General features: G+C 49.0%; 2 protein-coding genes across 5 annotated transcripts in view; both read right to left on the bottom strand.

Moving 5' to 3' along the window:
- DGCR2 (DiGeorge syndrome critical region gene 2) overlaps window positions 1-3,086 on the bottom strand; it is a 42,016-nt gene extending 38,930 nt beyond the window's left edge. For all 4 annotated transcript variants that reach the window (XM_057380742.1, XM_057380744.1, XM_057380743.1 and 1 more), the window contains exon 1: window positions 2,771-3,086. In XM_057380742.1, the coding sequence (XP_057236725.1) occupies window positions 2,771-2,849 (79 nt within the window). In that variant the 5' untranslated portion in view covers window positions 2,850-3,086. The remainder of the gene's footprint in view (window positions 1-2,770) is intronic.
- A 4,855-nt stretch (window positions 3,087-7,941) lies between these two features.
- ESS2 (ess-2 splicing factor homolog) lies at window positions 7,942-14,622 on the bottom strand. The gene is made up of 10 exons (XM_057380749.1): window positions 14,432-14,622; window positions 13,947-14,115; window positions 12,931-13,029; window positions 12,441-12,607; window positions 11,574-11,691; window positions 11,116-11,249; window positions 10,879-10,981; window positions 9,873-9,982; window positions 8,875-8,990; window positions 7,942-8,330 (listed from the first exon to the last, which is right to left on the bottom strand). Exons 1-10 carry the CDS (start codon window positions 14,576-14,578, stop codon window positions 8,045-8,047), a joined length of 1,449 nt encoding a protein of 482 aa, XP_057236732.1. The 5' UTR covers window positions 14,579-14,622; the 3' UTR covers window positions 7,942-8,044.
- Window positions 14,623-14,730: the final 108 nt, after the last annotated feature.

Below are 14,730 nucleotides of genomic sequence, written 5' to 3'. Positions count from 1 at the left end.
TCAAAAGCACAAAATTACCATTACAAGTCCACWGGCTCAGAAAAATCTAACTGCCCACAGTGCCTTCAGGAACACAAATCTGCACAGCTGGGGCCAATGTCACAGTATGTTGAAAGTACCCTGTGCTGTTAGGGTRCTAACAGTAGCACAAAACAGACTCMTGTAACCAAGACAGAAAAAACACGGGGGAAAAAAAGAAATTTTAATTAATTACTCCCTCATTTACTAAAACCCACCTCACCCTAAATGCAGAAAAAAATAGGTCCATGTAAAATCATTGCTTTTCAGATTGCATGAAAAGATACTACAGTTGAGGAGGTTTAAAAGAAGGTTTTATTTGTCTGAAGAGCACAGCAAGAACATGGATACAAAGCTAGTGTCAAATTAACATGGAAATACAAAGAGATGCCTGATCCGCCGGGACTGAATTGTGAAGGGACTACACATTCATCTCCGAGTACATAAAACCTCCCAGCGCTGTGCAGCACTCATCTGATAGCTCCAAGCAGAGCTTCAAGCTAAGCAAGCTGCAGGCATYCTTCCTAAACCAGAAAGGCAGTTGCTACAACACACAGGTTTAAAGAAGTAAAAAGTAAAGCAAACACCACCTGGGAAATAAATTCTAAGTCCAAATATGCTTCTCTTTCTGAGGAAATCCATGTCTCTCTGCAAAGAAGACTAGGGAGACTTCTTCACCACTGATTAAAGTGACAAATTAGGTTCTCTGTGTCCTCTGTACTTGCACGAGCCAGGTTTTCCCTATCTGCACCTTATGTTTAAGAATCAAACCATATGCTATTAATCTATTAAATGAGTGATTTGTTTGATACAGCAGCCTCAAAATACTAAATGAAGCTAACAAAAAAAAAAACCCCAAATGACACTGGCAAAGAATTGTGAGGCCACCCAGAAGTGATGGGCTCTCCTCTGAGGAGGAGGCAGAGGCATCACCATGGACAGCTCAGCCACCACGCTCATCCGGAGCCACCAAGTAAACAGGATGGATGAGTATATTCCAAATGGAACTCAGAAACTCCTCATACAGCAAGGAATTCCARATGCAACACTATATCCAGCTGCATTACTTCACCTCAGGTTYGGGAATACATATGGTTTCAGCAAAATTCATGGAATGCTTAGGGAGCTGCCACAGGGGAATTCTAACAGTACAAGTTTCAAAGCCGGTGGTGTAGAACCTGAGCAGATGAGTTAAGGTTTGCTCACAAGGACACTTCTGCCAGCAAGGCTACAGCACCACAAATCTCTAAAGCAGGTACATTAGAGCACCGGTGAAAAAAATATCATTCATCTTAACGAAGCAAATCCAAGTGAAAAACTTATCTTCATGCATCAAGCATCAGCTGCTGACAGATGTTCAATATCAAACTGGAGCAACAAATGTGCTGACACAATATGAAAAATATAATTTTTGAATTTCTAGGAGGCTACAATGCTCAACACCAACAGAGTTCACGGTCAAGTCCACCCACCTGTAAAAGCACAGAGACAGCTCTGAATAAGCTGAACCTTTTCACCCAGCAATGCAGCAGCCTGTAGCACTTAGTGCCAGCTACAAAGGAGCTGCTTGAAATGTTTTACATAGTACCTTCTCAGCCATAAAAGCCTCTAGCTGTAATAATACTAGACTACCAACAAAATGGGTTTTTTTTGGCTACTTAAGTGCATATCATAAGCCATGTATATACACTGCACTGCCAAAAAAACAAGCTAAAACAAAACAAGGCAGACACAGACRTTTCAACACCCAAGTTAGTTACTTCAATAACTCTGCTTACACTGACCCAATTGTGTTTCAGCTCTTCTGGGAACTCACTTAGATGCAGTTCATTAATACTGTTATGTTTTATTAGTCTGGGTCATAAAAATTACTTCGGAGAGAAAGAACAAAGGGGTTTCAAAGTACACCACGGTTCTTATTCTCCTATTTACAAGGAGCACGTATCACCCAGGAACAGTCGCTTGGTGTGATGGGTAGACGATTTCCAAACCTGCAAAGCCACCCCAGGCAGCCTCACGCTTTGGCTACTGATGCTCTTTGGCAAGAGCTGCCCATGAYACCCGAGGGCTTTGCAAAGCTCCAAGAGAGTTCAACACCCATAAAGAAASCCCAGCTGAGCAACATACCTAGAAAAGCTGTCCTTTTCTACCCGCAAACACCAAGCACTTCTTCAAAGTTAATCATCTTAAGATTTTAAGCACCATGCCTAGCAGCTAGCACACAAACTCCACCGCTGAATTATTTCCCTAAAAGAAGGGCAAACAGAACCAGAGAAATGAAGCAGGTGCAGAAGGTTTTCTTCTCTTTCCAGCGGGATTAAATGGCACTTTGAAAGCAAGTATTTCGTCTGGCCGTGTTGGCACCCAAGGCCCACAACATAAAAGCASGTAAGTAAGAAGCACCTGAAAACTTAGTCACCACGTTTTCAGTGCTCATTACCCGGAGGGTTATGCAGATTTCTGTCCAAGCTTTCACACTTCGATACGAACGTGTTACCCCGACTTCCAGGGTAAGTCCAGGCAGCCGGCACAGGGGACCGATGCTCGGCCGAGTCCCGGCTCTGTCTGAATGCACAAAGCAGCGGCACAGCCCAAACCTCCCCCGGGCCGGGACCGGCTCCGGGCCACTCCGCCCCCGATCCGGACTGTCCCCGGCGACCCCGGGGGCTCACCCTGCCCGCTGCCCGGGCCCGGCACCGCCCGCGGGCACAGGAGGACGGCCCGGCACCCCCGGCCCCGCCGCCGCCCCTACCTGGCCGCAGAGGCTCGGTGATGCTCAGCACCAGGAGGAAGAGGAGGAGGAAGGTGCCGCTGTCCGCCTTGGGCACCATTTATCCTCCGTTCATCCTCCCCCGGCACAGCGCCACAAACCCGCAGGAAGGGACGCGCGGAGCGGCGGGAGGAGGGGCCGCCGCCGGGCCCGCGCGGGGCCCCGGTCCTCACGGAGCTTTTCCCTTGCCCTCCCTCCGCCGTTCGCCGCCGCCCCGGGCGGAGCCGGCGGCCCTGGCTGCGGCGGGAGCGGCGGGAGCGGCGCGGGTCGGGCGGCCGCGCTGAGGCGGCTCGCAGGGCTCCGCCGGCGCACAAGATGGCGGCCGCGCCTCCCCGCCGCCGTGCCCGCGCCGCCACGCCCCCTCCCGCCGCGCGCCGCCCGCCCAATCAGCAGCCGGGGGGCGGGGCCGAGACCGCAGAGCAGCGCACGCCCCGCCCCTTCCTCCGGCGGTGGGCGGGGCCGGGCGGGGCGGGGCCGGGACAGAGCGCTCCCGTGACCCCCGGGACCGTCCGCTCCGGCCACTCGGACCCCCGGGATGGCCACTGATGGCCACCACGATCCCCCCAGCATGGCCTCTATCAGTCCCCTCGGTCCTCATCAGAATAGCAACCTCATTCCCTCCATTCCCCCGGATAGTCTTGCTCAGTTCACCTCCCCAGGACAGCCTCCACCGGTCTCCACGGGACAGCATTTCGCTGTGCCCAGCTGGAGCGTCCTTTCCTGCTCKCGTCCACCACTGCCCGACAGCCTTTTCCCATCCCCTCTGGACARCCCCAACCAGTTTCCTCTGTTACCCGGGACAGTCCCCTTCATCTCTGCTGCGATGGCCTTTCCCTGCCTCTGCAGGGACTTCCCTGTGCCACCACTGTGCCTGTCCCGCAGCAGAGGCACAAAGCCCTGGGCTTTCCCAGCCCCAACAGGTTCCCAGGTTGACCATCTTCTGCTTCTTCATTATTTTGCTCCCCGCTGCCCACAGTGAGGTGACACAGTCCCTGTTCTCCTGTCTGCMGGGTGGCACCGACAAGCAGACCCAGCCCCTGGACATTCCCACAGCCAGCACCCGGCAGTGCCAGAGCCAGCCGAGTTTCCGTATCTCCTGGAAACATTGCATTCCCAGGCCCACACACAGAGGAAATGAACAAAGACARCTAATTGTGCGGCTCAGGTCATTGTGAGTGGCCCTGCAGGTGACAGGTGCCTGTAAGAATCTGACCCTGGCTTGTTGCTGCACGGCAGCCGGGCAGGGTGGTGGCTGTCCCTGCCTGGAGTCAGAGGTCCGGTGCCACAACTCTTCTGGTGCTGGATGGAGGTCAGCCCAGCTGGCATTTGGGATCAAAAGGCAGTTTTAGCATCAAGACCCGCTTTCCAAATTGATCGGGAATTTCCACTGACAAGGGGAAGTGTTTAGGCAGCTCCAGGACATGGGCTCAGCCAGGGGCCGGATACAATGGCTATCCCATGGTCAGGAGAGAGCTGTTACTTTCCTCTGCAGGGAATTCCAGCTTTTTAGTATAACTTATTCAAAGGCAAAACCTTGGAAGCTGTCTGGGAAATATTTATATTTTTTAATATTTACAATGAAGTGTTTTCTACTCTAATGCTACAACTGGTAGTTCTCAAATAAAACACTCAAATTCCCATAAAGACCATTTAAACCMAATTTTACCCACTCCCTCCCTGTTTCCCAGTTAATACCAATTACTCACTACACCAAGCAGCAAACTTTTCTCAGGGGTTTTCCTGAGGGATATACAGCTATTTGTGCTATCTCACATCTCCTCTTCCCCCTCACTCACTGCCTGCCCCATGTGCCAGCTGCCMACCTGCAGTCAGGGAACAGGGATTTCTGGGGGGTTTTCTGAGCTCTCACTGCTCTCCCCCCAGGTGCTGTTGCTGTGCTCAGKTCAGTACCAGGGAGGGGCTTTTTCCAAACCTCAATGTGCAGTTTAAGATGGCAGGGGAAATTGGTGCCTGGCAAGAGCTCCCTGGAGCTGGGCTAGCAGGGTGAGCTTGGAGCTGTGAGCCCTGGGGCCTCAGGAGCTGCCTCAGGAGCACTGGATGGCCAGGAACGTGCTTGGGGACCCGCTSGAGTGCGTCACAAGCAGCAGGGCACTGCCTCAAGATTTAGGCCAAAACCCACTTTCCCAGCTCTCATGTGCTGCCAAATACTGTCATGATCTGAAAGCCTGTAGGGATTCGAAGTGTGACAACATCCTCCAGCACAAAGCATGAGCATCAAACTCCCCAGCTTTGCTCCTCCAACGGGATKCTGTGGGGACAGACTGTCCTGAGCCTGGCTTCCTGCAGCACAGCCTCCACACTGATCCTGGGTATCCTCACCCACCCCAGGGCCTGGGCTTACACCATACAGGGTGATGCATAAATAAACACATTATGATGCCTCCACCATGAGAGCAGGGCACAGTTTAACCCTGGCTTTTGTTCCAGAGGGTGGCTGAACCCAGCCCTGGCTCTGGACTGACCCCGAGCTGGGATTTGTAACCAGCTGCTGTGAGTGGGGATTGAGACAAGAAGTGCAAATATGGGGAAGTGAGAATTGGTCTACTTCCCTCTCCCCTGAGTGAGAGGACCCATTTCCTTTATTTTTGCAGAGAAATACCCCAATCCTCCAAAACAACAAAGTATCTCTAACCACAGCTTCCCTTTTGACCTTCCCCAGCCCTGCAGAACCTGCTTTCAGGTGGGTGAAAAGTTGCAGTCCCTGCACCATGGCAGAGAGGCTCCTGGCCCTGAAGGGCTCAGAGAACCAGCTTGGGGCACAGGGATTAGACTGACAAGAACAAGAACCTCTTGTGGTCTCCCACATCTTTCCTGCATCATGACAAGCATCCACAGCCTCTGGATGTGATGGGGTTCCAGCCCCGTGTCACACACATGGACATAGGGCAATGTGTGGACTTCCAAGCATGCAGTAACCACCACAGCCATCCTGGCTACCCAGGAGAGACCTGGGGCCACCACAGCTCACTGCCTGCCCCCTGTGCAGGAGCAGGAGAGCTCCAGGTGCTCTTATGGCTGAGGGAGCGAGCGTGCTTGGGCCTTGCACATAGAAAAATGCAGATATATTGCAACAGCAGAAGAAAAATAATCTGCTGGAAATGGAAAGGAAAAACCCCACAAATGATCAAGAATTAAGATGTTTTTTCACATTGGATTTGGCCCTGTAAGGCACATTATCTGCCACTGCTACAGCAGCAAAAATCTCTGGCAATGAAGAATTTACTGGTCCCCTAATTACAGATAGCAGGAAGCAGAGAACAGACATTACAGCAGGCATTACAGAAACAGCCAATCTGAAGAGCACTAAAGCCCTTTCAGTGGATCCAGTCTTACAGCATGTAACCGAAAATAAACTGTATTTCCAACAAACATGTGAACACCCATCAGTGTGGCAGAACCAAGGCTATGATTTTAGTATGGCTGTCAAGGTTAATTCACTCGAGGGCAAACASAAAACCAACACCATCCACAGGATATTTAATGCAATCTGCACAATGTGGAACTAACTACCCTCAGATATCACACTCCCCACTCTATTACTCCAGCTCCACCTTGGTGTGAGCACAGCCAGTTGGAAATGCTGTGGCACATCCCACTCCTGATCCATGTGTGCACCCCCCATCCACAGTTCCTCGAATGCTGCTCAGTCTGTCCGTGCATCCCACACTCAGAGGAGCTTCAGCACCCACAGATGGGCAGGAATCCCACATCTACCCCTTGTTGGTTTCCTCAGTGACTCAAACTGCAGGCCAGGGCCTGACCATCTGCCTGTGTACCTAACAGAGAGGTCTTATGCTTAATGGAGATAAGCATTTCACTATGAAATAAATAATCTGTATTTGAAATTACCTAAGAACTTTGTTCATATTTAGCCAKTTGAGTCCTTAAAGAAAAATTCTGAAAGCATGGAAACTTTAGTAAATGCACTCCTTTCACATTAATTAATGAGTACCTGAGAATAATTTTTTGCTTAAAAGATAAAGCATAGCCTTCAAGTATTTCTGGACTAAAAAGGCAAAAATTACTAATTTTTGAGTCATGATTCCYAGCAATGCCATGTTGATAAATTTATTTTTACAAGGTGCACTMTAAAAACTGAGTCCCTGGGAAGGGTTTTTCACAGTCAGGGTTTTCCACAGGTTTTGGAAGTAGCAGGGGAAACCATACAAGAGGAAGCTCTCCACCAAGACAAACACAGCATCCAACACCTCAGACCTTAGAGAAGATTGCAGACACTCCTCAAGTGCTGGAAAAGACTTTCCACAGATGTTCCCTTAGTAAAACACCACCTGACTATAGCAAATGCCAACACTGCCAAGTGTTACACACACTGTCTTGTATTCAGGTGTGGTGCAAGAAGTGAATACATCTGGCTACGCCTGCTTCCTCCAAAAAGGGGCATGGTGTTTGTCCAGGCTGGATCACCCCACACAAGGGCTCATCCCACACACAAAGATCAGCTCATACTGCAGCAACCACATCACTGAGTGCAGGCTACGTGTGGTTAAAATAGCTTTGCCTGGTTTTGGGCAATTCTAAAAACTAAAGCGAAAAGTTTCAAAGAATGGGAGGAAAACACCAAACAAAAGCCCCGGTGTGGCTATCAGAAGTACCACTTCTGTCCTTCAGAAACACACTGWCATTCTGGTGGATGATGCAGGACTGTCCCTGGCCCCTGCACCGTGATCATCAAGTCTCTGGAGTCACACACAGAGCAGCTATAAAAACAAATCTTATTCCTGCCCTCTGCCAGCTGCAGAAGAGGGCAAGTCCAAAACCCGCAGGAAGAAAACCCTGAGCAACAGCAGCCAGGCAAATCCCATTCTGCAAAGTGTAAGGAGTGGAGGAGGAAATGGGGTCATCTTAAGGAATGCTGGTTTTAACAAGATCACAATGTCAGTGAAACCTGTGAACTGCATCAGTTTAAATTCAAATTAAAGAGAACCTGCCTAAAAYTCTGTGTCATGTCTCAGTATACACATGGTTATCTCCCTTCTTCTGCAAAGTACAAACTCAGACAAGTTCGACAAGTTGGAACCAAGTCCACTTCAGCCKCTTAGAAAGGCTTAACCCACTTAAGAAATAGACGTAGCTATACAGAAACAAATTGAAATGCATGGCTGTCTAGAAATATATCTTTAAGAAATTATCCCAATTTTCCCAGTTTCCAGTAACCAGTGTGTGGTTCACTGAGCACAGCCAGCTCACCACCACCATGATGGTGGATTGCAATGTTCAGAAGAAATCAGAWGCCTTTCTTCTTTTGGGAAGCTGCAGTAAATTGTCCGTGATGGAGGTAGTATCCTGAGATACTGGTGTGTGAGTTTCTGTCCTAGACTGCGGGGTGCTCTGCGGGGTTTGAGGCCCACTGGCTGGAGTTTTGTAACCAGGAGTTCCTGTGTGGGCTGGGGAGGGAGTGTAGCTGGCTCGCAGGGCTTTGTCGGTGTATTTACTCGCAGTCCTGTTTACAAGTCTTTGCAAAGCCGGTGACATTGCTGGGCTCAGTCCTTTAGGCGTAAGGCTGAAACAGAATAAACAGTTTTAAAAGATTTGACAGTAAAAAATCTGCCTCTATCAGGAAAAGCATTATTGCCTCCCTACATGATTTTCCTCATAGAGCAGACCCTCTGCCTGCAGGTAAATGCAGACCGTCTACAGAGACAAGTGGCAGAGAAACTCCTACATCCCTCCCAAACCTGAGTGGAAATGCCTGACTTTTCCTTTGAGCCCACTCTGTCCTTTTTGTGACCCACCCAAGCAACTCTTATCATGTCTCCTCTTTGCAATGAGGCAAGACACTGATCCAGAGGCATCGCTGGGTGGCTGTACGTCAGAACAGTAATGCTGACAAGGAGTGTCAGGGACAGCCACCAGCCACTTTCCCTCAGGAATTAATTTTTTTGATTTCTAAACTTTTCATTTCTAAAAACTTTCAGTCCGAATGTACCTCTTCCTGCTTCCATAGTATCCTTCCTTACCCTCATTCCTCCCTTTCTACATGTGCTGATTTAAATCTCATCAGATAATACCCATCCCCAGCTCTGGTGTCAAAACAGGAGTCTCACCTGGCCAGGTTTTCTGTCACTTTTCGAAGTGCCTCCTGTTTCTTTGCTCGGTTTTTAGCTGCCACYTCATTGGCCATCTTGAGTCCTAACCTCTCACGGCGCCCGGGCTCCAGGATCTATAAATGCATCACACAGTTCACTTGCCAAGGCACTCAAGAGTGCTGCAAAAATGAATCAAAGCACCTTCACAGCTGGATTCCAGTGTACAGGGATCTAAAGCAGGGAGAACTGGGGTCAGCCTGCACCTCTCTGCTGCTGCATAAAAGCCAGAGAGGACACAGAGACCTACAACCTGCCTTAGCAAGTAACAAAAATGGTAAAACCAGTCCAGTCAAGGAGGCAGCCATTACCTCTGGAATTTCCTCCTGCTGTTTCTCCTAGACAAACAATGTCACCTATGTCTCGYCTGGCCTGCAGCCAGCCAGCTCTCAGGCATACACATGCATTGCTAAACAGCAGGAGAACCAGTCAAGGCCTTTGGAGTTTGACAAAACAGAAGCACATACAGTAAATTACACCTTTCTTAAACTAAGAGTCTCAGCTCACATTCAATGACACCAGCAGGAGACAGGTGGCATGCAGGGTTAGGTATCATTAGCAAAGCCAGAGTGTCTTTTCTACTCTTAACTGCTACACCTGCCTCAGGCTGCAGCAGCCAGAAAATAAAGGTAGAGAGAAATCCTAACATTTCCACCTATTCACACATGAAAATCAGAAAAACTGAGCATTTCAGCTTCCTCTGAAAGCCCCTCTGTCTGGGCCCACCATCAAAAGCAGAATCTCATTCTCCTGCCAGCAGTGTGTACTCCACCAAGTAGATTCCATGTGGATCCATGCYCACCTCCACCCTCCAAGCACAAACTAGACTATTAGTCTCAAGGACTGGGAACACCACCCAGAGATGTGTCACACTCCATGGTAATCTATTACTGACTCACTTGCCTTTCCCTTCTTAGCTCTTCCCCCCCAGAAAACAATGTCATGCTGACATGAAATACCTTGAAAGCTGGTCCAGGTGTTCTGTCCACATATGGTCTTTCTGACCCTTCCAGACGCAAAGGGGTGCTTTCAATTTCACCCCATGTCATAAAAGGAGACTCATTCACACCTGAAAACAAATTCATAGTGTCATGCCCATGCAAGACATTCGATTTTTTTTCATTCACCACAAAAAAAAAGCAGCAAATTAGGAAATGCAGGAACCTTAAACTCACAGGATTGCCTATAGCTGTGTCACCCTCTCAGTTACAACAAATAAGCACTGTCTTTTCCATGTCTTTATTTTTCCATTTGCTAAATCTTTGATTAGTGACACTTCCATTTTTCCCTCTATAGTATCAGTCATCCCCTCTGCCACTGTATGAAAATTCCTTCAACATGAGAATCTCTTTAAAAGTAAGAAAACAGGCAGAGGACTTAAAAAACATGAAATAGCCAAAAGTACTGTCCAATCACCTCAGGGGCAGCCTGTACCAGACAGTGACTGCACCTGGACAAACAGGTGTAGAAAGGATTCTAAGAGCCTAATAAAGTCTCTGGCTAGAAAATCCCACTGTCCAGGTTTGGAAAAGCTATTTATGATGAAGAAAGGAGGTGCTCCAAACGCCACCTACAGGTTTTCCAGAGGGAAAGCCCCACTATGTTCAGGTTTTGGCAYAATCACAAAACCCACAGGGAAACAGAATGGCTGGTGAAGAGCAGCTACAAATTCAGACACCACATTTCAGCTTGAAGAAATAACCAGTTTGTTCTAAGTGAAGGCACCCTGTAGCTAGATCACTGCTGAGCAAGGGCACAGCAACTTGCTCAGATCCCCTTGGTGCRGTGTGACTTCTCCTACCTGTGTACTGGACTAGGATTTAAGCCCTGCATCCATTCAGCACACATGGAGGAAGCTTTACCTCCTTCTCTAACCCTGTAATGACACCCTGGTGTTGAACAGAGCATCAGAGTAAGTGCAGWAATGGTCCTCCTAAAGCAGAAGAAATAAGAAAATCCTCTCACCTGGGGCAGGAGARGGGGTAGCCACAAATCCATATCCATTAACTTTTGGAGAGTCTTGGGGTATCAGTTCTTTCCCATCTGGTCCCACTTTGCCCTGTTTGTACTGGAATAAAAAAGACAGTGCCATTCATGTGGAGAAAAGTGTGAGTCAGCTGTATCCAGCACACACATATAGTTCTCCTCCTCTCACCAGAGGTCAAAGACTAACTAGGTTTTAGTCAGAAGAAATTATCTAACCTGAGCATTGAGGGCTGCAGCTTGTTGGAGCTGTGATTTGCTCACAGCTTGGCTAAAAGGGTCCTTCACAAAACGGGTGTTTCGATGCACAACTTCCCTGGGCTTCTTAAAGACATCACTCTCATCAGGTACACCTTGAAAAGCAAAGCATCTTTTAAAAAAGGGCTCTTTTCTCTACTTCACTGGTTCACAGAAATGTTTAACTGTACATTTATAGTCAAAAAAGAAAACCGCATTTGCAAAAACATGGATTAGACCAAGAAAGTAAGAAAGAAAAGGAAAAAAAAAAAAGAAAAAAAACCACTTTCTAGAAACAACTTTACATATTTTTTAAAACAGCTTTACCTATCTGGGCTTCACAGAAGAAAAAACAGCATTACCTGTAAGAGCTGCTCAGTCATTGACAGGAATGCTGTAAGCACTGTTTGGAGCCAACCCACCTGGAAGCAATGCCTTACCTGTAGGATAATACATGAGGGTGTTTCGAGCTGTGTATTCCCAGGTATCCAGACCAGCTTTTACATTCTCCAGAGCTTGCTGCTCTGCTGAAGGCAGTGCCAAGTTTTCATTTTGTCGCTGAAAGGACAAATGGTTTGAAAGGTGAAAAATCAGAATCAGGTCTAAAGCACCCTCCTGCAATCTTTTATTCAGGCAGACACAACTTGGAAAGCTCAGTCACAGGCTCAGCCACCCTTTGCATCAGACATGTAACAGAGTCTGAGGAACAAYTGAGACAAAAAAACAACAAAAGGAGCGAACACCCACGTGTCAGTGCCAAACTTCATTAAAAGGCACTGCATCCCACATCCATCAATGACAAATCTGTGCCAGCTGCTCACTGCTGATGGTTAAAGACTGACAAGGCAGGCCCAGAACAGCTCCCAGACCTCCCCTGCAGGCAGCTGAGGGAGGCAGCACAGCCAGCCCTGCTCATGCAGTTCTGTGCTTCAGCAGCTGAGTGGGTTATTATTGATAACAGAAACACAAAACTGAAACAGGATAGACAATCTAACTGCAAACAGTAAAAGTTGATAAGGCAAACAACAAGAACTGTGCTCTGCTGCTCTCCCTGCTGTTGCTGCTTATGGAAGAAGCTGCCGAGGACTGCAGTACCTGCACTCTGTGCAGTGTTTTGCAGCCTCAAAGCTTTCAGAAGAGGCATCCTCAGCAACTTAGCCAGCACTGTGCTTGTGTGACAGAAGGGGAAAAAACAGGACTGCATAGGGAAACAAAGAGCAGTGACAGGACCCAGGAAACAGCCTTAGCAGAAACACAGTGAAATGGTATCTCCCTCTGGAAGAGACAGAGCTGAGGCAATTCCCTACCCGGGCGTACTCCTCCTCTGCACTGTACAGCCAGGCATGCTTGACTTTCTCCTTCTCTTTGGCCACCTCCATGATCTGCTCAAAGGAAGCATTATCTTCACTCGTGTGCTTTGCCAAGAAYGTGTCCAGACTGGGAAGTGCATCTTTATCATCTTTTTCTGCTTCTCCTAGCAAGAGAAGGGAAGAAGCCTGAGAAAGGTTAATGCCTCCCTCTCCATGAGAGCACTCTCTACCTCTTAACCTCCTGACAGTGAACCTTCCATGGACACACTAATAACTAACATCAAGCTTGGTCAAAGAAATAGATTCACACAGACTGGTGCAGTAATAAATCTTTCCTCAAACACTTAAAACCAACTTTCACATAAACTCTTTCATGGCATTTATAGCAATTTATTTTAAAGGTAAAATTCACAGATGGCCAGCTGCTAGCAGACATTTTGTTTTCCTGTTGCTGAAGAATTCAGCTAGAGAAACATAATTCTCTTACCTTCCTCTGCAGTTTTGATGCCAGCTTTGGATTTATTTCCCCCCACTGGAAGGCCACCTAGATGCACTTCRGGGGTTTCAAACGTGGCTGGGGTAACATCTGTCACCAAAAAAAACCAAAAGTTCACTTGGTTACTGGAGCACACAACAGGACTTGCTGTAAGGATCATGTGCCAAACAAGTCACAGCAGGCATGTCAAGAGAACAACAATTTAATTAAAAACTTGTGAAAAAACTCCAGAATGTTCTGTTCAGTTCTGTCTCAACCTCCAGACAAGATTTTGGCCTCATCTAAGCCATTGTTTTCCTGCTGGGAGAAATTCCCAGGACAGCCACAGCCCAATGTATTTGTCACCCCACCCCTGCTTTGGCCAACAAGAGCAGCAGCAAATCAAACTCAGCCCAGAGCAGGGCAAGCACCTGCAGTGGGGAGGAAGGGACACCACCAGTGACACAGGCCCTTCATCACAAGAGAGCAACTTGCCCAAACCCCACTGCAAGAGCTCACACAGGGGCTGGGCTTTAAGAAACACCTGAACTGRAAGTGAAAGAAAAGATAAAACCGAGCATTGGATACTTTCTGTGGGAACCTCTGATAACCCTGAGCTTCCTACAGCTTCTGTCCCTAATACACAAAAATCTCATGTCTGTAGATTCAACAAGAACCTCTAAAACTGCCAACTGAAACAAGGATTCGAAACACAGCTTAGAATTTCTGATAGTAGAGAGCATGTAACATTCCCTAGGAAGCAGGAACTTGGCAAAAGATGCCTATAAGGAATGGTTATTCAAAATCTGCTTTTTCCAAAACCTTTTCCTCAAGGAGTTATTAGACACCATCAAAGTGAAATTYAGCATCAGCCACCAGCCACTGGCTACTGCCCAAACCAGTACACTTAATTCTCATGCAGCATCAACATTGGATCTTTAAGATAAGCATTGCCTGCACCAGGTTAGGTAAAGCAGAGCAGCAATATCAGATACAAACCCCTTATGCCCCAGAGAGACAGTTCTTACATGGTGCAGGTGTGTCCCTCGATGATTTATTCAAGGAAGAGCCAAACTTGATAGCAATTTGTCTCATTTTCTCCAAGTCACCATTTTCTTCAGCCTCCAGATAGTCCTTCTGTGCTCGCAACTTCTCCACGTCGGGAAAAAAGTCTCGCTGGATGATTTTCTCCAAGCTCTACAAACACAGACACAACTTTAGTAACACGGTGGGATTCCTGGCGTGCCGGCTCGGCTCGGGGCCAGCTGTGCACGGCCACAGCAGGCCGGGCAGCCCCCGGACATTGTGCCGGTGGCACMGCGGTGACAGCTGTCGCCGCAGGAGGGACACAGGCTCCAGGGGTGGCCGCAGCGCTATTTCGACCCGCAGCCGCGGTTGCAGCGAGCAGAGGCCGCGGGCGGGTTCCGGCCGGGCGGACCCCAGCTGGAAGCGCTGGGCCAAGGCACCGGCGGATCGGAGCGTCCCAGGCTTAGGCCCGGCCCCGCCGCCTCACCTCGATATACGCCTCCTCATCCAAGATCTTCTTSGGCTGCTTCGGGGCCGGCGACACCACCTCCTTCCCCGTCACSACGACGGGGCCCGCGGCGGCAACCGGCACCAGGGCGGCGGGAGAGGCCGCGGGCACCGGGATCGCCTCCATCGCGTCGGATCCGCTCCGCTTCCTCCTCCTCCTCCTTCGCCGCCGCCAACGCGACGGGCCGTGACGTCACATCTSCGCGCCAAGGGAGCGCAATGTCCGCCCTGCCCCCCGGCCCGGCGGATGCGCGGGCCCGCGGGCGCCCCCTGGCGGCT

The sequence above is a fragment of the Malurus melanocephalus genome, unplaced genomic scaffold, assembly GCF_030028575.1.
Source record: "Malurus melanocephalus ecotype Western Australia unplaced genomic scaffold, MMel_1.1 scaffold_470, whole genome shotgun sequence".
Taxonomy (NCBI): domain Eukaryota; kingdom Metazoa; phylum Chordata; class Aves; order Passeriformes; family Maluridae; genus Malurus; species Malurus melanocephalus.
Note: the sequence above shows the minus strand (reverse complement) of the source record. Positions and strands in the feature narration are given on the sequence as shown.